The sequence below is a fragment of the Mus musculus genome, chromosome 8 (genome assembly GCF_000001635.26).
Source record: "Mus musculus strain C57BL/6J chromosome 8, GRCm38.p6 C57BL/6J".
Classification (NCBI taxonomy): Eukaryota; Metazoa; Chordata; class Mammalia; order Rodentia; family Muridae; genus Mus; species Mus musculus.
Window position 1 is genome coordinate 124,738,998 of NC_000074.6, and position 25,668 is coordinate 124,764,665.

At 49.7% G+C, this 25,668-nt stretch overlaps 2 protein-coding genes across 2 annotated transcripts in view; one reads left to right on the plus strand and one right to left on the minus strand.

Annotated features, from left to right (window-relative positions):
- The window catches only part of Arv1 (ARV1 homolog, fatty acid homeostasis modulator), a 20,769-nt gene extending 16,972 nt beyond the window's left edge, over positions 1-3,797 (plus strand). The window contains exon 6 of the mRNA XM_011248496.3: positions 717-3,797. The gene's annotated coding sequence lies outside the window, so the exon portion shown is untranslated. The remainder of the gene's footprint in view (positions 1-716) is intronic.
- Positions 1,260-12,869, minus strand: Fam89a (family with sequence similarity 89, member A). Its single transcript, NM_001081120.2, has 2 exons — positions 12,543-12,869; positions 1,260-2,304 (listed from the first exon to the last, which is right to left on the minus strand). The coding sequence occupies exons 1-2, from the start codon at positions 12,810-12,812 to the stop codon at positions 2,047-2,049; spliced, it is 528 nt and encodes a 175-aa protein (NP_001074589.1). The 5' UTR covers positions 12,813-12,869; the 3' UTR covers positions 1,260-2,046.
- Positions 12,870-25,668: the final 12,799 nt, after the last annotated feature.

The window sequence follows — 25,668 nt, forward strand, 5'->3', positions numbered from 1 at the left end:
GCAACCCCAGATAGGCTCACAGGTCAGTCTGGGGGAGGCAGTTCCTCAGCTGACTGAGTTGACTAACTAATGCCCTCCCCTGAGAGTCATCCGTCCCTTGCCACAAAGCTATCCCAGCTCTGTGGAGTGATGTCCCAGCTGCATCTTGCCTCCTGGCCTTGGAGGTGAGAGTGTGCATAGAGAGAGTGTGAGAGGACAGCTTCAGGGGTGGTGGGGTGGGTCAAGGACCTTCATCTGCACAGCCATGGGAGGTCATCGGCCATCCTGGAGAGGGGCTATCTGAAGGTGTGGTTGTTTGGGGGGGTCACTGGCACTCCAGTAAGTAGCATGAATAAGCTTATTGGTTAGCCAGGTTGGACTTTTGGGTAATTGCCCCATCTGAGTGAGTACATACTAGTCTGTCCCCAGGAAAAGTTCAGACAGCTGTTTAATAGTTAAGTTGTACTAACCACACCTGGCCTCAAGAGGGCACTGATGTGCAGACAGCTCACTAACAGAGGAGCAACTTGGCCTGTTCCAAGACACAAGGTGAAATCTTGCTGCAAATGTGGTCTGGTACCAATGAAATGACTGTCCAACCTTAACCGAGAAATGTCTTAAAATTGACTTAATGTCAAAAAAGAAGCCAAACCCTGACCTTTCAGTGTGTGTTGGATTGGGCCCACATTCAGGTTCTGAGTAACTGTGAACTCAATAAAATCCTTGTATTGTTTTAGAAAGGATAGCCCAGGATGGCCCTGAACGCTGTGTTGCCAAGGATGACCTCGAACTTACGATCCTCCAGCGTCCACCTCAGCACTGGGATTACAGGCGTACAGCGCCACACCCAGTGGATATGCTGCTAAGGTCAAACCTCAGGCCTCTGACACGCTAGGGACCTGCTGGACCCACTGAGCCACATCCCCAGACCTCCCATCAAGACAGTACGTGCTGGACCCACTGAGCCACATCCCCAGACCTCCCATCAAAACAGTACGTGCTGGACCCACTGGGCCACATCCCCAGACCTCCCATCAAAACAGTACGTGCTGGACCCACTGGGCCACATCCCCAGACCTCCCATCAAAACAGTACGTGCTGGACCCACTGAGCCACATCCCCAGACCTCCCATCAAAACAGTACGTGCTGGACCCACTGGGCCACATCCCCAGACCTCCCATCAAAACAGTACGTGCTGGACCCACTGGGCCACATCCCCACACCTCCCATCAAAACAGTACGTGCCAAGAGCATTCTACACATGTTTAACCACAGAGGGTGAAACTTTCATAAAGTGTTTTAATAAATAATATTAAGGCTTCGGGTAAGTACTGCTTGGAAACAATGTTTTCCAGCACTGAAGTTTACAATCAGAGTCTGTAACCACAAGCCACCATCTCATGGCGGGTGATACAAATACTAGGTTGTCCCAGGATTTGTTTCCTCACCCCGCCACCCACCAACCCTAGAATTGAATGTATATTCATGTTTGGTTTTTTTTCTCTCTACCTATACCCGATGTCAGTTTTAGTAGTTGCAGAAAAGCAGTTGACCAGTGTGGCAGAATATTTCCTCCTTCTAGAAAGCTCTCAGGAGTTCCTGGAAAATCATTGATGCAGCTTTCAAATAAATGAGCAAAGGGGCTAACGGCTAAGCGGTGGCAAGAAGAGATGCAGACTGCCCTGCGGGTTCCGGGCATGCTGCTCTTCATATCCCACACGCCAAAGAGGGCACAACACAGCTGTCACCTACAAAGAAGCCTGCTGAGCGCAGCCTCACCCGATGCCCGTGAAGGCTTTCCACACGGAACCCTTCAGTCAGAGCTTCCAGCAGGTGCTACTAATGGCATCTAGGATATTCTAACCTGCCTCTGGGTCACCTGTAAGACCGTGCAGCCAACTAAGCAGGCCGTCCCCTATGTCAGTGAACTCCACACCCACAAGTTAAACAAGTGGTGCATGTCCCCATGTGCCCGCAGACTGTCCACCATGAAGAGGCTGAAGGACTTTCTTGCAAGAAGAGAAACAGAGGCTGCCAGTCTGTGTTGACAGACCCCTCCAGAGGCACTAGATGGACTCCAGAATCCAGTCACTGCTGGAGAGGTGGGTAAGGGGCGACTGGTCCCTGGGAGAGCCATGGTGCTGCCCGTCCTGCAGAGAGCCCTGCTCCTGGAAGTCCTCCTCATCGTCGAAGAAGCCATTCTCCAGCGCATAGGTGCAGTCCAGACTGGAGGCTGCCTGGCACGCTCCCTTGTACTCCTGAATGGACTCGTAGAGGCTGTACAGTTGGCAGAGCAAGGACATGTCCAGCTGTCGGAGGCCGACCTTGAGAGAAAGGAGAGGAAGTAGAAACCAAGTCAGTCCTGGACTTTCACTCTGTTGAACACCCAGCCTGAGTTCCACCTGGGCTCACACATTCCTTCCCTCAGAAGGGCTGAAGGTGGTATCTGTGGGATGCTCTGGAGTTCCAGGCAGACACATACTTCCACCATGTCATTCAATACCTCAGACGTGAGTGGGTGAGTCCACACCTGCAGCCCAGCGAGCCCAGCCTGAATTTGTTCTGATGCTTCACAGACACACCCAGTGACGCACAGCAGTGCATGTTCTGGGCGCCTCAGCTCCATTCATTGTGAATCCCAAGTCCCAAAGACATTGATGCTCCCCACGCCCAGACTCAGAGAAGACCCCTTGCAACCCTGCCAAGACCCCACATTCTGTCATTCCTAGGTGGCAGATTACCCCTGGCCAGAGACAAGGTCTCACAGCTACCCCGCTGTAGCAACACCATCTGCTGCAGGGTTCTCCAGGCATGGCAGAGTTCAGTGCTCTCTCTTCTGACAGGGCCTAGTGTGGTCCCTCCCCAAGACAATGAACTAGGAAGAGACCAATGATGGAGGCTCACAGCACCTTCTGGAAAGGTCACAAAAGCAAGTGCCAGGGACAAGGAGCGTGCGCGGGGGATGCTGTGCATCTGCAGTCCATCTTTCCCTCCCTCCCTCCCTCCCTCCCTCCCTCCTTCCCTCCCTCCTGCCTGCCCTATGACAAAAAGCAGCCAGGACTAGAAAAGCATGGGTCCCATCAATCCCAAAGGAAGGGACAATGCACAGACTCACAGGGGAACCCACACACCCGAACTTTTAACAGGTCAAGAGTTACACGGAGCACTTGAGAAAGCGCCGCCTGCTTCCTGCTCAGCAGCTCCACAGTATGGTCAGACAAGATGAAAGGCAGGACCAAAATGGCCCAGGGAAAGAGAAAGACCCCAGTAAGCCCAGACCTGGGGTGCTAACCTGAGGCTCTGGGAGGGCAGCCCACCAATGCTATTTATGGGATTCCAATCAGAGGCAAACTTATTACACAGTCCCAACCTCTCGGTGACTACCCCACATACAGACAGACCTAATGTCACTTTCCTAACCTTGTTTTAGAGACCTGAAGGCAGCACACACCCTATGGCCTAAGAAAGGTAGACAGTCAATGCAGACATGGTAGAACATGGCTGACATCTCCCAGTACCTGGGAAGCTGAGGCAGGGGGATTGTGAATTTGAGGCCAGCCTGAGCTACATAGTGATAGCATCAGAAGACAAAACAGCATGTAGGCTTTTCTCATTAGGATGTCCTGGTCAAATCCTCCCCCCTACATGGCACCTGTGTTCCCAGATTCTATTGCAGATGTGAACACAACCCCTACAGCCTGAGGTTCTATGTAATTCCTACGCACCTGCCTGCTCTCAGATTCAACTTCACTAAAACAATACCTCCCAAGACTCTAACCTGTGTCTGCTTAAAATGTTCAAGAAGATGCTTATATGACACGTGTCTCCTGCCCTGTTACTGTTCCACCATTGGGTGAAAGACCTTAATACTCTGTTTCTCATGTCAAGAACAGACCACAGAAAGACCAAGTAGTTGTGAGCAGATGCTAACATTCACCTCATGGGGTCAGCGCATGGTGAGACAAAAAAAAAGCTCCATGATTCTTAAACTGTTGGATGACAAGGTCATGACCCCGTGTCACCCGGGACTCATGGTGCCAGGTTTTTCAGAGTGAAGTCTTCCTGGTTACCCAGGGACATTCCCAGGACAAGGATGACTCAGAACTGTCTTGTCATTGCATTTGACACTGGCCTAGAAACAACTGACCCTCTTAAGAGACACAGCATGGTCCCAACATACCTGTTACATGGCCGAACATGTGCCCAGTACATGGGCAGATTTCACCTAAGTACAGTCGTGCATGATCACACCAGCCTCAGCTCCTGGGAGCAAATGTTCCAGGCACCAGACTAACTCCCTCCCACTAAGCAGAATTTCCCTGAACTACAGGAGGTGAGTGTGAGCAGCACTGACAGCCTTCAGCATGGCTGCTTCAGATGACTGAGTGAATACACAGGTCTGTCCTTGTCCCAGTGTGGGGTCATGTCAAGAGTGGGAACCCTAGCCACAGCTAGGAACCCTCAGGTAACCCTGAAGCCATGGCTGGACAATGCTGTGTGCTCACAGCACACCTACATGGCTCCTGCCAAGTCATCAGAACCCATCTGCTTGAGGGCAGCACAGTAGGCCAGCCCAGGCTCTCCCAGAAGACTGTGTGCTAAGGGGTCTGGATAGAGATGAGGAGGGGTGTATGCCCTAGGACTGAACTACGGGACATAGTGAACTCACCTAAGGGCAAGGACAGCTTGCCCTTCTAGGAAAAAAGTGTTAATGAACTGTCCCCATCCCTAAGTCACCCATCACCTGCCATCTCTTGACTCACCCACATGTTCCCAAGGGATACCTCTGCTCCTCCCAGCTACAGCAGGCTTCAGAACTGATAGCTTCTTTCAGGGAGCATTGTGAAAACTTGAGCCTTATTTCAACAAGTCAGTCTTCTCAGCCCTGTGGTTTCCCACCCTCTATTGTGACTTAACGAGACAATGTTAAGGGCTAAGGGCTCGCTCAATCCCTGCTTGTCCTTCCTGTCTCTGCTCAGGCTGCCTGCTTCCTCTCTGCATTCTCTCCTCTCTTCCTTGTGCTCTTCCTTCTCATGGCCCTGTAGTGCGGCCCTGCACTGCTCTTCCCTCCAGGGTCTGCTTCCTTTCCCCAGGTCTAACAATAGGCTCCATTGCAGGAATAGTCTCAGACGAGGGTCAAGGGTCACTAAAGTTCCAGAGACTCACTGAGGTTGGGGGAAGCTCTCATCACTAGGTGATGGGGCTTAGAGAACTAGACACTCTTCTTTCTTTAGACAGGCTCTCACGTAGCCCAGGCTCGCCAAAACTCACTAAGTAGCAGAGGATGACTCTGAACTCCTGTAGTACTGTGGGGACAGGCGCTCGCCTCCATCCTCTGTAGAGGTGACCCTTTAAAAGGAACCTCTTAGTAGCTAGGGAGATGCATGCCGTGCAAACAGGGTGACCTCAGTGCATCCCCAAATCACACACATAAAAAAGCCACTCATAGCCAGACATGGTGGTGCACAGCTTTAGCTGGGGCAGGTGGATCTCTATAGTGAATTTCAAGACATCCAGAGCTACATAATGAGACCCAGTCTCAATAAAACAAAAATAAAAACCATAACAAACACAACAAGCTAGGTGGAGGCTGGAGAGACAGACCAGCAGTTAGTAGCACGTGCTGCTCTCGCAGAAAACCAGTTTGGTTCTCAGCACCCATAGTTGTGAGTTGCTGGTCACAACTGCCCACAGCTCCAGCTTCAATCACACCCCAACCCCAGGCCCCAAACCTGACGAAAGAGTGAAGCAGAAGTGAGAGGGGCCTGGAAGGAGAGCCTCCTATGGAGCCGTGAGAGAGAGCTCAGCCACTGTGGAGGCCTGGGATGGCCCCAGCTCTGCAGAGCTGTAAGAGCAAGTGAGCAGGTGGAGGTCTGACAGAAGACCACCATGGATCCCCCACAGTCTGTAAAACACCACTGTGGAGGTTTTTAAGGAAATGAAGTTTCAGAGCCAAAGGGCAAGTGCAGATTCGATTTCATGTGTATTGTGAAACTGTCCTCCAAAACCAAGGGACAGGCCTCTCTGCCCGCCAAGCAGGAGAGGCCCCACGGCTTTCCTCCTGTGACATCTTTGCTCATCTTTTAGGTACAGCCCAGTTTTATATCTGCAGTTGCAAAGGGTGTAGAGCTCGGCCGTTTCTCTTCGAAAGTGTTTATTTACTTTTATCACTAGCAGTATTTTCATGTGTTTGTTGGAGGCCGGGCCTCACTGTGTGTCTCAGGCTAGCTTCAGACTCACAGCGAAACTTGTGCCTCGACTTTCAGGGCGATGGGATGACAGGTTGTGACAGCAAGCCTTACCAGTGTCACAGCGTGGATATCTCACTGCTGGTTTTTCTTTTTTTCTTTTTGTTGTTGTTGTTGTTGTTGTTGTTGTTGTTGTTTTGGTTTTTTGAGACAGGCTTTCTCTGTGTAGCCCTGGTTATCCTGGAGCTCACTCTGTAGACCAGGCTGGCCTCAAATTCAGAGAGATCCAACTGCCTCTGCCTCCTCCCTGCTGGGATGAAAGGTGTGTGCTACCACACCCAGCCATATCTAGTTGTAAGTATAACTGAAGGTCCTAAGGAACATTTGCATGTGTGTTTTCTACCTATAAACCTTTTCTTTTGAGGGGGCGGGGTGTTGAGACAGGGTTTATCTGTTTATCTCTGGCTGTCCTGGAACTCACTCTTGTAGACCAGGTTGGCCTCGAACTCAGAAATCCACCTGCCTCTGCCTCCCCACTGCTGGGATGAAAGGCGTGCACCACCACTGCCCAGCATACCAATAGACTTAAGAAACCATGCTCCCATGTACACCTAGATCAATCCACCTACCTGCCTAGGAACTAAAGATCCTCTTTCCACACCTTCTCTTCAGTAGTTCTTTAGTCTCCTTCTGTCTATCTGCTTCTGATCAGAACAGACCTGGTTCCTATAGATGACCTTGTACTGTGGAGCTCTGGTCACAGGGCAGAGCTCTGCTGTATTGACCAAGGACACCACTTCCCATCCCTTGTTCAAGACTCAGAATATACAGGCCTGCAAGACCAGGCAGCCCACCGCTCCCGGGACCAACCGAAGAAGTAAAGAAAGCAAATCAGGGCCAGGGTGGGGCTGGCCCAATGGCTCAGTGGGTAAAGCTGCTTGCCAAGCCTGATGACCTGAGTTAGTCCCTGCGACCACATTGCAGAAGTAGAGAAGTGACTCCTGCAGTGTCCTTTGACCTGTAAAATGAACAAGCCTTAGGGAGTTTCTGTTGTCCTGGAAGGTGGACCTGGCCTCGGGCTCTTGAGTAATGAGGAAAACTGTCTCGGAGCTACATGTCTGCAGGACAGGGACCAGCACAGGAAGAGATGAAGCAATGAGTGACCTGTATGGAAACAAGTGGGCAGGAGACAATGATGTATGAAGGCTCGGCTCTCACTGGCCTCGGGCACGTATTCGACTGACTGGCTTCCTGCTCTGTCTGCATCTGTGGTTTCTGCCACAGGATCGTGGAAGTGTGGAATCCACAGGGAGCTTTCTCCACACTCTGAGAGCAGAGTGAAACCTCAAAGCTCCCACCTGCTGCTCCTTGGGAGTAACCTGCAATGAGCTGCTCGCCCTTGCAACCCCTCCCCAGCCTTAGAGAGCCACAGTTAATGCAGAGTGCAAGACACCAGAACAAGGGTGGGTGTGGGAAGCACCAGCCCCCTGAGAGGCAGCAGTTTGTGCCTAGGCTGCTGCTCCTAGGTGGCCTCCCTCAGCAAATGAAAACATACGCAGTGTGCCAAAGCTGGGGCCCTCTGACGTCTACACGCAACAGGAGCGCTTTAACCAAACTGGGAAGAAGCCCGTGCAAACTGGTGAGGCCCTTGGGAGTTCAGTCGGTAAACATGAGCCTGAGGTGCTCCGCCGGCAGGTAAATGGGTCAGAGTCTAGCGGTCAGGGACGAAGTCTCACATTGCTGTAAAGACATCCATATCCACCAGAATCTCCCGACTTCCTATTTGCCCTTGGCCCTCTGCAGCAGTGTACGGATGCTCATCCAGTGAACATACGGAGAATCTCTCCTCCATTCTGATGAGAACATAACTGAGTGTGTATGTGTGTACAGGCATGTGTAGGTGTGTGTGTGTGTGTGTGTGAGAGAGAGAGAGAGAGAGAGAGAGAGAGAGAGAGAGACAGAGAGAGGGAGAGAGAAAGAGAGAGAGAGAGAGAGAGAGAGAGAGAGGGAGGGAGAGAGAGAGAGAGAGAGAGAGAGAGAGAGAGAGAGAGAGAGTCACATGCCTGTGTGCTTGCCAGAGGTCAGAAGTCAACATCAGTGTCTATCTCCTCAGTTGCTTCTCCAGCTTATTCTCTGAGACAGTCTCCCATTGAACCTGGAGCTGACTGTTGTAGAAGGCTGGCCAGTGAGCTTCAGAGGTATTTTTGTCTCTATTTGTCTCTACCCCCCGGAGATGGAATTACAGGTTCACACTGCCATGCCTGACTTTTCTGTGAGTTCTGGTAACCCAGACTCAGTTCCTCATGCTTGCATAGTGAGCCATTGCCCTATATCCAAAGCTTTTATATAAGACCTTTCACTCTGGGTATCATCATGATGCGTGCCTATAATCCCAGCACTTGGGAGGCAGAGGCCGCAAGTTCTCAGTCAGGCTCACCCACAGTGATAAACTTTGTCTCAAAAAAGAAAAGAAAAAGAAAAGAAAAGAAAAGAAAAGAAAAGAAAAGAAAAGAAAAGAAAAGAAAAGAAAAGAAAAAGAAAACAAGAAAAATTTCACAGGCATGGAGTTACTAGAACGGGAAGTAACATGGAGGAGCCACAACTCTGAGCTGAGTGTGGTGTTAGCCAACCATGGGACTGAACCTCCTTCAACATGGGGTCTGTCTGTTCTGCTGGGTGCGGCAGCTCCCCTAACTCATCATTACTGTCACTCCTTTGAAGTGACATCTGCACCCTCAGCTCTAACCAGCTCTCTTCTAGCCACCAAGTCTGCAATGCCTAACACCCTCCTCTCCTGGTGGAGTGCCATGAGCCCCCCAACAGTGACTCCCCCAACACCCATGATGCTGCAGGAAACTTCCTTTCGACCCGTTTCAAGGTGTAAAATGGCACAGCTCTGCCACATAATCCATGCTCTGCAGTCACTGAAGATCCAAGATACATAGTGACAGGAACATGTATGTAGCACGTACCCTCCAAAATAGAGCTGCAGTATACACTGTGATGACGTGTGTGTGTGTGTGTGTGTGTGTGTGTGTGTGTGTGTACAGGTCATAGGGTGCGATGATCAGACAGGGTTTCAGAGTCCAGAAGACCCCCAAAAGGTTATGATCTCAAGAGAGTTAAACTATGGGGAGCTGATTTTTAAAAATTATATTTAGAATCTGGAGAGATGGCTCAAGCTTAACAACTCAAATTTGGTTCACAACACCCAGGTCAGATAGTTCACAACCACCTCAAACACCTCTCCTCCCAGTCCTTCTGGCCTCAAGAGCATTTGCACACATGTGTGCATACTTCATACATGCATACACTCATGCATTTAATTAAAATAGTAAAAAAAAGAAAAAATAAAGGGGGGGCTGGAGAGATAGCTCAGCAGTTAAGAGCACTGACTACTCTTCCGAAGGTCCTGAGTTCAAATTCCAGCAACCACATGGTGGCTCACAATCATCTGTAATGAGATCTGACACCCTTTTCTGGTGTGTCTGAAGACAGCTACAGTGTACTTAGCTATAACAATAAATAAATCTTTTTAAAAAGTAGTAAAAAATAAATAAATTTAAATGATTAAAAAAATAAGCCAAGCTGAGAGTAGTGGCAATGTCTTTAATCCCATTACTCAGAAGGCAGAGGTAGGTAGATTTCTGTGAGTTCCAGGCCAGCCAAGGGCTACACAGTGAGGCCCTGTCTCAAAAAATAAATAAATAAAATTAAGATGAAGTACCTCTCCCATGAAGAAGGTACAACATGTGGTGACTAGTTCTAATTATCAACTTGACACAACCTAGGTCCCCTGAGAAGAGAGTCTGAAACATTGTCTAGATTAGGTTGGCCTGATGAAATATCTATGGAGAATTGTCTTGAATGTCAATTGATGTGGGAATTAACACATAACGACCCAGCCCACTGTGGGCGGGTACCATCCCCTAGGCAGAGGATCCCTGAACTGTAGAGGAGGGGCAGGGCTGAACACTAGCAAACAAACATGCTTGCATTCTCTCTGCTTGGAACTATGGATCTGATTAGTTGCTTCAAGTTCTTATGGCCTGGGCTTCCCTACAATGATACTGTAACCTGGAAGTGTAAGGTAAATAAATTCTTTTTTCCCTAAGTTGCTTTTTGAGGATACTTTATCCCACCAACAGAGATACAACTAAAACACAAGAATTTAGACAATGTATAGAAACTACTTGGGTTTTGTTTGGTTTTTTTTGAGATGGCGTCTTGTTGTCCAACTCAACTCAGGGTCCCTTCAAACTTGACCACAGGTACACACTACCATATCAAGACATGCATACAACCAGACTATTTGCATACTTCAAACTGTTAGCAGTGACCATCTCTCTCTCTCTGTGCCAGCCTGTGATGTGGGGTGTGGCATGCACAGAATTGAACCTGAACACAGGGCCTTGAATGATTGATTAATAGTGACTGTCAACAGGGTCTTGAACCACCAAGGACATAAATGTCTGGGCATTTCTGAGGCAGTTTCTAGATTGGATTAGCTGATGTAGAAGACCCGTCCTACCCATGTATCTTGCCATGGCCTCGGGTTCCAGACTGAAGAAAAAGGAGAAAATCAAGCTGACACCCTGCAACCCTCTCTCTGCATCCTGACTGCAGATGGACTGTCACCAGCTGCCTCATGTGCCTGCCGACATTTCCTCACCAAGACGGACTGTGGCTGGCACTGTGAGTCAATAAGACTTCCCTTGCATGGCTTTTGTCAAAGCAATGAGAAATATAATTTACACAGGCCACATGCATGCTAGGCAGGCCTCTGCCACTGGGTGACAGGACCAGTCTTAGGACTGTGATTTTTGTTTTGTTACTAAATACTTTCCATCAGTAACCAATCAAACAAAAAACTTGGGTCATCTTTGATTCACTTCTTTCTTTATCAGCTTTGGGGACCCATTAGCAATCCTTGTGAGTTTCCCAGGTGCACCTAGGGCATTTTCCAGGCCTCCTATACTCATAGAACATCCCAGAGTTCCTGCTCCTGAGACCGGTGATCCGGTGATCCGCAGGCTTCCCACAGCTACAGGGCCACCTCCTAACCTCTGGTTCCTGTCAGTCAAGCCTGAGGCTGAGAGGCTCAGGGCACCACTCAGCTCAGCAATCTCAGAGTTCTCTCCCGGTCACTTCCGGCCTTCCCACCTCCCTGACTCCATAGAGAAGTCCCCACTGTATTGGGGGACACGCCCTCTTTCTGTGCTTTGTCCCTTTCTCTGGCACTTGTCACATTCTGTCCCGACATGAATTATATCCCCACCACAGATTTGACCTCTGGCCCTCAAATTAAATAGATCGACACAGACATTCTGCAGAAGGCTCTGGAATGAACGACTATTTTTAAGCGAGATGTGAACTGTCTCGGAAACCTCACCATTCCCCCAGGACAGTAAGTCTCTTGAACAGCTAGCTACCAGACAGACGGAAGAGCCTCGTGATGGTTTTCTGAGAAGGCCTGTCAGGGCCTGTAGCCAAACCCTACCTTTAACATTGTTATCAGGCAGAGTGACAGCAGCTCATTTCCTATAGCTGAGCTCCGGAGCTACCGCCCAAGGCATAATTATAAGGTTCTGTACCTTAGTCATAGCAGGAGGGACCTGGGAAATACCTTCGGGAATGTAGCTGGGCTCCCAAGCCTCCCTAGCATGTTTATAAAGCAGAGCTTCACAACCAAGAGTCACCATGCGCCTTGCGTCTTATGCAAGAAAAAAAAAATACCTCAAACACTTGGGGGGCCAGTCTCTTTATTTCACTCAGCCATTCATGATTAGGCTGTAAACACACTAAGTATGGATTTATCTAAGCAAATGCAATTCGCTAGATGTATTAGGCTCAGGGTAGAAGATCTTAGTCTAGGGGAAAGAACTTGGATGGGTGGGTTGCGTGGGTCTTTCCCTACCTGGCTAGCCACAGGAAGCAACCTGGGAAAGAGCTCCCTGCGGCCCAAATCTCTGCCCTGGCATCACCCTGAATCGTGCGTCCTGGTGCAGGAACACCTACTCCACTTCGCAGGAGGGAGAAAAAAACTAAACCCATTGTTTGTGACCAGACATAAGGACTTCACCCGGCCGAGTACCGCTTCCGCGCCGGTAATCGGATTCCTGGAGGGCGGCCGGGGAGGGGCCCGGCCACCCATCTGTTGTTCACACTGACCCGCAGGCGCACAGGAAGCCTGTTCTCCTGAGACCCGGCAGGCGAACCTCGCCGCGCCCTGACCTGGCCCGGGAGAACCCCAGCATCTGAAGCTGCCCTGCCGGAGGTGATGTGAAGCCGTGGGAAGCCCTAGAGGGGAGTCCGGGCTTTCAGGGACCAAAAGAGAGTGTCCCACGACGGGACTCACGGCGCCTAGTCCTTACCATCTCCTTGCGCAACAGCGCCAGCGCGGCGTCCAGGTTGGGGGGCTTGGTCCGCATCCCGGCCGCCCGCGCCCCGCCGCCGCCCGCGCCCCCTCGGTTCAGCTCGTCCTGGATGCGCGACTTCTGAGCGTACAGCCGCTCCAGGTGCCGCCAGCCACCCGCCGCGCCTCCCGCCGCCGAGTGCAGCAGCCCGCTCAGGCTTTTGGGTAGCGGTGGCAGCCCGTCCACGCGCAGCCCCCGGGCCATGCCGGCGGACCCGGTTCCGCTCATCTCGTTGGGGCGCCGACACACGCGCGCGCAGCTTAGCCTAGGTCCCTGGAACCCGACGGGTCCCCACCCACTTCCCGCCCGCCCGAGTTCCGCCCGCTGCCCGGCCCTTTGGTCTCCGCCCCTCTCGGGACCCGCCCCTCTCCTCGGCTCTGTGCTGCTGCAGTGAGGCGACGCCCTGCAGGGCCCCCTGGCCTCCATCTCGACCTCCACTCATCTGCGCTCCGGACTAGCCCTCGGGGACACCTTAAGTCTTAGCTCTGTGAACCCTACGTGCAAGTCCCCTCCCTTTTTCGCCACACCACCAGCGGGTCTCCACCTCACTGTGTCCCACCTCCAGTCCTGTGCACCCCACCTCCAGCTGGTCACCTCCGCTATTCTCTCAGCCTCACCTCCAGCCTCAGGCCCATCCTACCAGCCATTCTGCACCCCTGGCCCCAGCGGTCTTCCGTCCTCCACTCCAGATGGGCTCTTACTCCCTTCCCTGTCCACGCTTCTGGCTGGATGATTTTGGTCTCTCTGGCTTCACTCTGACCAGCCACTGAAACCACTTTTATCTACCAAGGGGTCCAGTCCCCGCACCGACCCCACCCCGTGCTGCCTGCGCCCTAGCGTGGGCGTGATGATCGCAGGTGCTGGCAGCAGCCAGAACCGCACACAGTACTCATTCACGAGGCCTAGCTTGCCTCCTCTGTGAGCGTCAAGGTTTTCCCCGAACTTCAGCAGCCAAGGAGAGCGCCAGCCACACTTTGCTCACTCTTTTAAAGAAACGAACCAACTTGTCTTTCAGCCCTATCTAAAACAGGGAATAAGGACTCTGCCCCACCTGGTGGAAAGAGAAAACCGTCTCCTGCAAGTAGTGACTCAAACGCTCCATTCATGACATGTGCACACACGCGCGTGTGCACACACTAAAATAAGTAGGTGGAATTTTTTTAAGTGAAATCTCAGGGAGTTAGAGAAAGACGTTGAATCTCGGGACTTCACCAACTTCAGCAAAACTGAGTAAAAGTACACCCTGAAGAGAAGAGAGATGGATCAGGGAGAGAATTCGCCCTTCCAGGAAGACTCAAACCTTAGCAAAAGGTAACCGGCTCAGATTCAAGATGAGGAAACAGAAGTCTGGCCAATAGCAGAGAAACCTAGAGTCAATATCAAGAACTTCGATGCCAATGGCTACTCAGTCTAACTATAAAGGGACTGAATGACTCTGAATTAATCCAGCAGGAACATGTTTCAGGTAGTTCAGATACCTTCTATAAATGTGCCCTCTTGCTTTGGGGGCTTTCTTCTGCTGTGCGTGGAACCCACCCCGAAAATCAATCTGAGAAGTTAGTGTTGAATCCAGCCAGACAGTGAGATCCGAGGGGCACCCAGGAGACCACCTACCTACCTGCCCAGTATTTTCCCAGTAATCCAGTGTCTCACCTTCAGTAATTATCCAGCCACCTTCCCAAACCCTAGGCCATCCTTCATCATCTACCTGTTAAGCAATTGGGGAGTCTGAGATTGTCTGTGTGGGAGGAAGGGAAGAAGGGAGGGGAGGGGAGGAAACAGACCTGCCTTTCACAACCTGGCCTGAATTCTCTTTATCACCTGCCACCTTACCACAGCCTCTCTAGAAGACCTAGCAGAAAGGTCAAGTAAGCTGACGGAGCAACAGGAAGCATTTGAATACATCGGCACTGAAGTCACCTTAAAGTCTCTCCTTGTCAGGGAGACAGAAGCTGAAGGAAAGAGTATGGGACCAGCTAAAAACAGTCTGGGGCCCTTGGTGTGTGTGTGTATACATATATATATTCAGCAAATAACACCCTGAGATGGATAGAAATCTCCACAGAATTTATTCAGTTCTGATAAGGATTACATGAATCAACAGACACAATTATGCAACAGTTGACCAAATATTTTGACACCCATGGGGAGTGTCAGTGTTGCTTGCCTGCTTTGTTTATTTATTATATACATAGCCATGTCAGGGACTAAATACTGCTTTTATCTGCTGGAAAGCTCAGCCCTCCACCACTGAGCTATGCCATCAAGCTGTGTGTGTGTGTGTGTGTGTGTGTGTGTGTGCATACCAGTGACAGTTGTCTTCTGCTGTATTTTATTTTGTTATTTTATTTTTGTGTATGTGCACATGCAGGGGTCAGAGGACAGCTTTTAGGCAAGCCACTGTGTGGATCCCAGGGGTCAAAATAAGGTCATCTGAGACAAGAGCTCTCAGTACACCTGGAGCTTAGCAATCAGCTGGACTGACTGGCCAGCAAGCTCCAGGGGTCCTTCTGTCTCTGTCTCCCCACTGCTGGTTTCTGGGTGCTGGAGAATTCAAACTCAGGTTCCCAAGCTCATGTGGCAAGCACTTTACTGACTGGGCCTTCTTCCAGGTCTCCTCCTAGGGCCTGTTTTTAATGTTCATGCTTATCACAGGGAAAAGGTATTCAGACAACTTCAGAGAACCCTGGACTAGGCGGTTTTTGCTTTCATCTGATACAGGCCTCCTCGGTCTGCTAGAGCTACTCTAACCAAATAAGTCAGGCTTGGTTATTTATTAACATCCAAATTTACACTCCTGGTTCTGAGGCTGGGAATTCCAAGATCAAGGCATTTGAAGAGCCCATGCCTCACACAGTGTCACACAGAGGGCCTTCTGTGTGTCCCCAGAGGGTGGAGGGGCGCTCCCTGGAGCCTCTTTCATGAGGACACTAATTCCATTCATGAGGTCCCACCCTCAGAGCTCGGTCACTCTCACCAGTCAGTCTATGTTGCCCAAGCACCAGAGCCATCTGCTCCGGAGACCATCAGAGTATCCATTCTCCTCTCCGAGCAGCAAGAGCACTTGTCCCTCCCCCACACGCTCCAGGTCACAGAACCTTAAGCCCTCGAGCAGTCTGACAAGACACTGTTTGCTGTCTCTTCGCCCCCTCACTCTCCAAACACCGACAGCTCACAGTTATTTGCTGGGGAGGCGGGGTGTAAGAGAGACTCCAGCTGTATTTGACAGGTTCTGAGCTGGCTTCTTCCTGTACCTCGCTGGGAACTGGCTGCTTTCAAAGCTTAAACCTGTTATGCTTGGTTCCATGCTTCCCACTTCTGAACAAGAGTGAGCTTTAATCCAGGTGGAGTCCAGCCCCTTTCCAGGGACACTATACAAAAGGACAGCAACCCGATGAAGGCCGTGAACTCACATGGCATTGGCACTCTCCCATTTTGATTTTCAACATTTTCCTTTGCCTTGTTAAGTGCTAACCAGGCAAAGCGATTTGAAACCCTTTGAGTGGGCAAAGCAATTTAAACCCTTTGTTTCATTCTGTTTTATTTGAGACATTGTAACCAAGCCCACCTAGAACTCACTATAGCTCAGGATAGCCTTGAACAGCCCCCTTGATAGCGCTGGCAAGACACTATCACACCCTGCACTTTGCCTATTTTATCTTATTTGACTTTTTTGAAACAAGGTGTCACAGTGCAGCCCTGGCTGTCCTGGAACTCGCTCTGTAGATCAGGCTGGCCTCAAACTCAGCTCTTGACTGCCTCTGCCTCCTGAGAGCTGGGATTGAGGTGTGTACCTCCACTGCTTTGATTTGTAACCTGTTTTCACACCTGTCCTCTCTTGAATTCTTGCTCTCTGAATCAATGACTTACTCATCTACGGTGACAGTAAGGGACGGCAACACTGGCTGTGTGCGTCCATGGTGGTGTGCGTCTGCATCTCATTCCCTTGTCACAGTGTTCCTTAGGGTCTGTAAAATGATTCCCACCTGTACTTGATGAACCACATTGAGAGAGCAGGTATTTGGGGCCATGGCACTTCCAAATTCATCGGTCGAAATGATCAACAGGACCAGGTCAAGGACGGAACCATGTGCCAGGACCTCTGCTCCACTGTGGCAGCAATCTGTCAACTCTTACTCTTACAGTATTGACTCTCACTCGACTGTGACAACAAGGGCTAAAGAAAAGTTCTAAAAAACTGTACCATCCGAAGTGATGGTGACTAACCAGGAGACACAGCTGAGCCCTGAGATGTGACTGGTCCCAGCAGGGATGCGCTGTCCATAACACACTGGTCAGCAAATAAGGGGCATAAGATACCTCACACCTTTTGATGTTAGTGGCATATTCAAAAAATGTTTGGCTATTCTCAAAATATATTTTCATCTCATCTGCTTTTTCCCATTTTTAATTGTTTATTTTTAATTTATTTACATTCCAAATGATGTCCTCCTTCTCCCTCTCCCCTCTCCAAACGCCCCATCCCACCCCCTCCCCTTTACCTCTAAGGGGGTGCTCCCTCACCCACCCCCTCCTCACTGCTCTAGCATGCCGCTGTGCTGCAGCACTGAGCCTCCACAGGACCAAGGGCCTCCCTCCCACTGATGCCAGATAAGACAGTTCTCTGCTACATATGTATCACGTATGGACCCACCCATGTATACTCAACTGCTTTGTTTTTTTAATGGGTTCAGTCTCTATTAGGGAGGGCTGGTAAGTCATGAAGGATCCACTTAGGAGCCAAAGCTGTGAATGGGAGGAGGGGAGCAAACTGCATTTAGAGAAGTGAGAATTACCCTTGGACTCCTGCGCCTATTTAGCTTCTACTTTTAAAATCCTGGATGCTCCAGGGGGCACAGCACTCCTGTAGGTGTCTCTGTCTGCCTCCCCTCTTGTGACTCTTGCAGGTCCCTAGCCCTCTGGACACAAGAAGGCTGAGGCTGGGGCAACTGAATTCCAGTTTAGAGGCAGCTTTGGTTGTAGACGTGGTCAGCCACCTCAGTGAAGTTGGAGATGATGTTGTATTGGATAAACTTTAAATAAAAAAATAAAATAAAATCCTGAATGCATTGAGTTGAGAGTCCCATACAAAATCAAAGTTATTCAGTTGACACAAGGCCAGCCTTTGAAAAGTCCCCTTACTGCCTCACTCACTGTATTTAAAAGTGCTTTAGACGAGTGGCAACCCCTGTTCAGATAACAGTTTTGCAGAAACTGAAAGTTTGGTGTTCCCCAGCAGGCTTCACCCACAGTTTCAATCAGGTTATGGGGGGAAACTCCCCAGACAGAAAGCAGAGCGAGGAGGGAAGTTCCCATCCACACTGGAGGCACACTGACGCTTCCAGCATTCATCTGCCGAGAATTCGCACATGGAGCAAATTGGGCTGTGAATAGAACTGGAAGACTGGGCAGAATTTATTCAGACACAGTAATCAGAGCCTCATGTGGCAAAGCAGAGGTTCCCTGTGCAGTTCCACAGATTAGCCAGACTGGACTCTGCTGTCAATCCCCATCCACAACAAAGACCTGCGTGACTCAGCAAACAGGTCTCCATCTTTTTCCTTCTCCCTAAAATCCAGTTAACCAGTGACCTGGCTAGTTTTATGTCAACTTGATACTCGGCTGGAGTCATCAAAGAGGAGGAAACTTCAACTGAAAAAATGCCTCAGAGCTGGAGAGATAGCTCAGCAGTTAAGAGCACTGGGCTGCTCTTTCAAAGGATCCCTGGGTCAATTCCCAGCACCCACACAGCAGCTCACAGCTGTCTATAACTCCAGTTCCAGGGGATCTAATGCCCACCCCTGCACCAGTGCATCAAATAAAGTAATATAAATTGACACAGAGAGAGGGGGAGGGGGAGGGGAGGGGAGAAGGAGAGAGAGGAGGGGGGAGGGGGAGGGAGGGGGAGGGGAGGGAAGAAGGAGAGAGAGGAGGGGGAGGGGGAGGGAGGGGAAAGGGAGGGGAGAGGGAAAGGGAGAGAGAGGAGGGAGAGGAGGGGGAGGGAGAGAGGGAGGGGGAGGGAGAGAAGGGGAAGGGGGAGGGGGAGGGGGAGAGAATGCACCAATAAGACCAGGCTGCAGGCAAACCTGTGAGGCATTTTCTTAACTAGTAATCAATGGGGGAAGGCCCAGCCCATTGTGGGTGGTGCCATCCCTGGGCTGGTGGTCCTGGGTTCTTTATAAGAACCCAGCTTCAGGCTGAGCAAGCCATGAAGAACAATCCAGTCAGCAGCACTCCTCTGTGACCTCTGTGACATCAGCTCCTGCCTCTAGGGTCCTGCCCTGCTTGAGTTCCTGTCCCGACCTCTTTGATGATGAACTGTGAGTGAAATAAAGCTCGCTATTTATAAACACACAAGTTAAACGTACATAATTGGTCCTTGGATAGAAATAAGGGCAAATGTGTCCTGGTCCCCTAGAGACAAAGGAAAGGTGTTGAATGTCAGCCAGGGGAGCTCCGGGGTAGAGACAACCACGTCACCCACAGATTCCATACTTACAGGTTCTGCGTTTGTGAATTCACCTGCTTGCTGGTATTTAAGACCTAACAGTAGCCACATGCAGTGGCTTTCATCTGTGGACATGGATAGAGTGCTGGCCATTTTGAGTTTTCTGTTGCTCCTGTTCCCAGCCGAGCTCCTTTCCAGTGTTTTCAGTCCCACATTTTCTGACTTTCGGGCTTTTTTGGTTGGTCCTTTTGCTGTTATTGTGTTCCCCAAGTGAAGGAGTCATCGTCTGACGCTCCTGAGAGCCAGAACGCCGAGAGGATCCTTACAGAGAAGGTGCACGCTGGAGATGTTCCTTCTTGGGCTGAGTTGACCAAGCACTTGCCTCGTTTGCACAAAGCCCTGGGTTCAATTCCCATCGCAGCACAACCTGCACAGTGCTTCATGGTTGAGCATTCAGTGCTTCATGATTCCAGCATTCAGGAGGCGGGAGCAGGAGGGCCGGGAGTCCGAGATCTTCCCCAGCTACACAGAGAGTTCAGTCAGCTGGGGCTACTTAAGACTGCCTCAGAGCACAAGTTTTGGACTGGAGAGATGGCTCAGGGGTTAAGAGACCTTAACTGTTCTTCCAGAAGACCTGAGATCAACTTCTAGCTTCCAGGTGGCAGCTGACAGCTATCTGTAACCCCAGTTGCTACAAGATCTGCTGCCCTCGTGTGGCCTCCTTGGGCACTGTATCCCCATGGTGCACAAACAGACACGCAAACCAAAACACTCAAACTCATAAAATAAAAATGAATAAGCTGAGAGGAAAGGAGGGAGGGGAAAGTATGGTCGGGATGTAAGGCAAATTAATTATTCAATTAATAAAATAACAAATGAATCTTTTAAAAAACATGATCCTAAAAAAAATTAAGCTAGCAGTAAGTATTAAATAAGATATGTTTAGGGGCTGGAGAGATGGCTCAGAGGTGAAGAGCACTGACTGCTCTTCCGAAGGTCCTGAGTTAAATTCCCAGCAACCACACGGTGGCTCACAATCATCTGTAATGAGATCTGACACCCTCTTATGGTGTGTCTAAAGACAGCTACAGTGAACTCACATACAATAGTAAATGAATCTTAAAAACAAAAAAAATATGTTTATACACATATTCAAAACAATGCTGTTACTGGAGTCTAATAGGAGGGAGTCTGGCCAAGGGATTATTCCCTAGTGCAACGGTCCTATATTCATGAATTCAGTGTTCACAGCAACTTTAGGGAATACGACCGTCAGAGATGGCAGGGACAGAGACACAGCTCCACACTGTCACCTGCAGTAGCCTGAGACATTCCCTTAATTCTTTTCAGAACCTCAGCTCCAATAAGACCAGACCCTTGCCTTCAATACTGTAAAGAATTTCAAACAAGTCATACCATGCAGAGTTGAGGATTTACTGAAAGAGATTGTAACGCAGATGTTCAGAACAAGGGTTAAGAGAAGGGAAGGCACTCCAGAAGAAAGAAGACTTTCCCAAAGAAGAGCCAGTCTCCATCGTCTCTATAGGAGTTGGACAGAGAATTTTGGTGGGTCTTGATGTTGTTATTCCCAATGGTTCATAAGGAACCTAAATGATATGGCATGGGGTTCCTGAGCAGTACCTGACAGGACTCCAGCTGATGTGGTCTAGACGGAGACGCTGGCAGGTGGGGGAATCCTCACGGTAAGTAAGGCTAACACTCTGGTCTGAGACTTCCAGAAAATGTCTAGGACGAGGCTCTACGCAAAGTGTTATACATTCAGACCTTAATCCTGGCTCACTGGTACTTTACCAAAAAATAGTCGCATAGGGCAGGGCGGTGGTGGCTCACACCTTTAATCCCAGCACTTGGGAGGCAGAGACAGGCAAATTTCTGAGTTCGAGGCCAGCCTGGTCTACAGAGTGAGTTCCAAGACAGCCAGGGGAACACAGAGAAACCCTGTCTTGAAAAATTAAAAAAAAAAATAGCCACATAGGAAAGGAATTTTATATGTATGTCAGCAACTTTCGTGGTTTGGATGAGAATGGCCCTCACAGGCCCATGTATTTGAATGCATGGCTCCCAGTTAGTGGAACTGTTTGGGAAGGACTGGGAGGTATGGCCTTGTTGGAGGAGGTGTATCACTTTGGGTGAGCTTTTAGGTTTCAAAAGCTCATATCAGCCCCAGGCGCCCACTCCTCTCTGCTTGCTTCCTGCCAATCAGGGTGTGAGCTCTCAGCCCCATGCCTGCCTGCCTGCTGCTGCTGCCGCCATGATGATCATGGACTAACCGTCTGAAGCTTTAACCAAGCCGTCAACTAAGTGCTTTCTTTCCCATGAGTTGCCTTGGTCATGGTGTCTCTACACAGTAATAGAACAGTGACTAAGACAACAACCTTCACAGCAAGTGTTAACTGTGCTGCCATTCTTGTCTCTCAGCTGCTGAGAGGCTTCGATAGTGGCCCAAGGGCGGGGCTTCTCTTTCACCCCATGTCCCCAAGATCTTCCCTGTTTATAATTTACCGCATGACTGTTTTAATTAATGTGTTCTGAGTGTCACACCGAGGCCCATTGGGCAGAGCTTCTATCACTGGATGGCAGGACAGGTGTCATCAAATCCATGTAAACTATTGGCCAGTCCATGAGTGATGATGGAGCCTGACCAAGGTTGCAACATGAGAACCTACCTGTGCATGCGTACATTCCATGACCACCACCTAAGATACCTCAGGCTGTCGGAGGACAGGGCTCTCTACTAAGCGGGGCTGAGAACATGGGTTTCAACATGATGGATGTTAACACTGAACTGACAGCCACTGGTGAGAGGGGAGAGGTCAAAGGTGAGCCCAGGCCTGGTTCAGGCAGCAGATGTCTGTGCAGATCCTCCATAGGTAACAGAACATAAGAGGAAGTGGATTAGTCAGGGTTCTCTAAAGGGACTGTAGGGATAATGTTTCTATGTACTGTGTGAAGATGTGTCTCTGACCTTCCTTGCCTGCTTAGGGCACCCTGTGATTGGATAAGATAAAAAACTGAGGTCCTATGGCAAAGACAGTAAGTAGAAGGTGGGAGTTCTGGGAGAGATAGGAACTCTTGGAAAATAGATGTCAGATGTCAGATGTGGTGGAAGTTGGATGTGTGAAACAGGAGAGGTAACTAGCCATGCGGTAAAACTTAGAGTAACATAAACAGGTTAGTATCCGTTAAGAGCTAGTCGGCAGCAAGCCTAAGCCAAGGCTGTAAGCATTGTGAATAAAAATAAGCCATTATTCAGGACCCGGGGCAGACATAGAAAATCCCAAACACGATTAATAGAATGGCTACATCAGAGTGGCTTACAGGCCATTGTCGGAGTGGTCTAACAACGGCTGCCCCCTGACAAAAAGGCCAGCAATCTGGCAGCTGTGCAATCCATGAGACTGGATGTCTCAGTGTCCCCAATCTAGTGCTGGAGCCCCGGAGGAGTCCCAGAGAGCTGCTGATCTCCAGTCTACATTGGAATCACATCGAAGTCAGTTCTAATGCCAGCAAAGGAATGTCTCATCGACAGGATGGAGGAACTTGCCATTGAGAGTGAGGGCAAACGGGCAAAAAGCAAAAGCATCCGTCTTCCATGTCCGTTTATCAAGGCTGGTGCTGTAGCTCACAGTGTACAGTGCTTACCTGTGATGTACCTACGAGTGAGAGCAAGACCCAGTGTTCTTTCCATAGAATAGAGGGAGGGAAGGGGGGAGGAGGTAGGGGGAAAGGGAGGAAAGAAGGGAGAGACAGAAACAGAGAGACAGAGACACACAGGGAGGTGGGGGTGGGGGTGGAAGAGCGATGTGCACATGCTGTGCTGTGATAGGTGTAAATCTTTTGCCTTGGCCATGATGGGACCACCCGTGCTTCAGACTGGACAAAACATCGGAATTAAAGCCTTTCTATGGGAGATAAAAACCACAAGTGGCTGGGATCCCTGACAGGATCGGAACAGATAAAGTCCACCCCACCATCTGTGCTGACTTTTGGTCTGCTGACTCCCCCAGAATCCAGGCAGAGTTGGAGGGATCTTTGCTGCACAAGCCGGGAGTGTCATTTGCGGGTCTGCCAGCCAGGGCCTGGAAGAGCATGGGAAGTCCAGATACCCGTGGGACCCACACAGGGTGCCAGGCGAGGAACTGCTGAGGGGCAGCCTAAGCTCTCAGGGCAAGTAGCGTTCCCATCTCACATAGAAGAGGGGGAGACCTGGGCAAATGCTCTATGAACTTTGGGAGAAGCCAGGCTCATTTCTTAGCAGGACCTAGCTGGCCCTGTTAAAGACCCATACTAAGTTTCCAGAAAGTTTCTAGGCGTTTATGTCTGCAAGAAGTCTCGATACTATGTTACTATGTTTCCTACTTTTGAGTTCACAGCCCAGCAGCTCCTTTCCTTTCCTATTTTCCACTCCCAACCTCCCCCACCCCATACAGCCAAAGATGACTTTGAACTTCTGATCTTCCAGACTCGGTCTTCCCAGTGTTGGGGTCAGAGGTGAGCTTTGTCACGCTAGGCATCAAATCCAGGCAAACACTTTACCAACCGAGCTGCATCCCTGGCCTCTAGACTGACTGTTTTCTCTGTGGTCAGATAGGCATTCTGACACCATCAGCTAGAGATATAAAATTAGCAACTTTTTGTATTTTATTAGAAAAACTGATAAGATTAGGGCTTAAGATAAAAATACAACATTTACGTATTTGTGTATTTATTTACTATTTATTTATTCATACACGGGGTCGATGTCTCTCTGGCTGATCTAGAAATTGCTTTGTTGACTAGGCTGCCCTCAGCCTCGTGGAAGTTATCTCCTGCCTCTATTGCTCAAGAAAACAAGTCTGAGCCACCGTGCCCTGGTAAAAGAAGATTTTAAAATGGCACCTGTTTGTTATTACGTACATCCCTTTTAAAATATATGCCACTTTAAATTTTAAAATACTACATTTTTCTTTTTGAAGTACCAATTATAGATAACACAGAGATGGAAAGCAAAGATGGCCGGCACGGTGTACTCGTAGATGACGGCTCCTTCTCAAGGCCCTCTCTAAGGGCTGCTTTCCCCGAGTTATCCCATTAGGCCATCACAGTAATGACTAAGAAGGTGGAGCATGCTATTATCCACATCCCATAAGTGAAGTTATGTGGCCGTCTGAGGACACAAGATTTAATGGCTGGGAAACCAGATCTGGGGCCAGATACCCTGACTACAGAAGCTTTCAGCCTCTGGCAGGCACAGTCCCCAGGGCAAATAGCCTAGACTGTCTTCATTTAGCCATGCCCACGAGGCACAGAGAAGCCAAGAACCCTCCATCACAACAAATAGCAATGAAAACCTTAAAGGGCTCAGAGAGAACTCAGGATAACGAGAAGAGAATATTCCCAGTGAGCCATTGCTGGGGTTCGAGTCTGAAACAGACCCACAGGTGCATGTGTTGATTCTTGGTCTCCAGCTGATGGTGCTTTAGGGAAGGTTCTAGAAACTCTGGGGGGGGGGACGTAGGTGAGTGGGGAGGGCTCCTGAGATCTCCCTGCTCACTTCCTGCCCATTTTTTCTGCGTCCTGATCCTCCCTGATGTGACTAACCTATCCCTCATGGTCCACATTGTGAACTGAACTGATATACCGTACTGCCCCCTCCACAGCAGACTAAAGCCCTCTCAAAGTTCTGAGTCCAAATAAATATTCTCACCATTAATTTATTTCAGTCACACGCTGTGGTCACAGTGACACAAAGGTAACTAGCACAGTCACATTTCTACAAGTTGAGGAGAGACTGAGACTCTATTCTGTGTGGGAGATGCCCAAAAAAGCTGGAGCATGGTGAAGCTTTTTCTTTTTTTTTTCTTTCTTTCTTTTTTCTTTTCTTTTCTTTCTTTTTTTTTTTTTGGTTTTTTGTTTTTTTGTTTTTTGTTTTTTTGTTTTTGTTGTTGTTTTTGTTGTTTTTGAGACAGGGTTTCTCTGTGTGTCCCTGGCTGTCCTGGAACTGACACTGTAGAAGACCAGGCTGGCCTCGAACTCAGAAGTCGCCCTGCCTCTGCCTCTGTGCCTCTCTCTGCCTCTCTCTCTGCCTCTCTCCCTCTCTGCCTCTCTCTCTGCCTCTCTCCCTCTCTGCCTCTCTCTCTGCCTCTCTCCCTCTCTGCCTCTCTCTCTGCCTCTCTCTCTGCCTCTCTCTCTGCCTCTCTCTCTGCCTCTCTCCCTCTCTGCCTCTCTGCCTCTCTGCCTCTCTGCCTCTCTGCCTCTCTGCCTCTCTGCCTCTCTGCCTCTGCCTCCCAAGTTCTGGGATTAAAGGTGTGCGCCACCACTGCCCGCCGAGGATGACGAAGCTTTTAGACCACTCAGGACAAAGCTGATTTCCAATCTGCAGAGAGCAAGGCTCTCCACGCCCTAAGAATTGCGCTAGGATGACTTGGGTGTAGCTCAGGGGAGAGTGCCTTCCAAGAAGGCCCTGAGTTGGGTCCCTTACACCCCAAAAATCTGAGATAATTTTTGGGGGGTGTAACAAGTTAAATGATAGAAGGTTCCTGATATGTAAATGAATTTTGAAAATCTAAGAGAACTAGAGAATCTCCCAAATTTCCAAAACAAAAACAAACCTTTAAAAATCGTTTAAAACAATTT

Bases quoted from the DNA above. Each gene is read 5' to 3' on its own strand.
- Fam89a (NM_001081120.2), bottom strand. From the start codon at position 12,812: ATGAGCGGAACCGGGTCCGCCGGCATGGCCCGGGGGCTGCGCGTGGAC. The intron at 2,305-12,542 runs GTAAGGACTAGG...CTTTCTCTCAAG, and splicing joins CGCTGTTGCGCAAGGAGATG to GTCGGCCTCCGACAGCTGGA.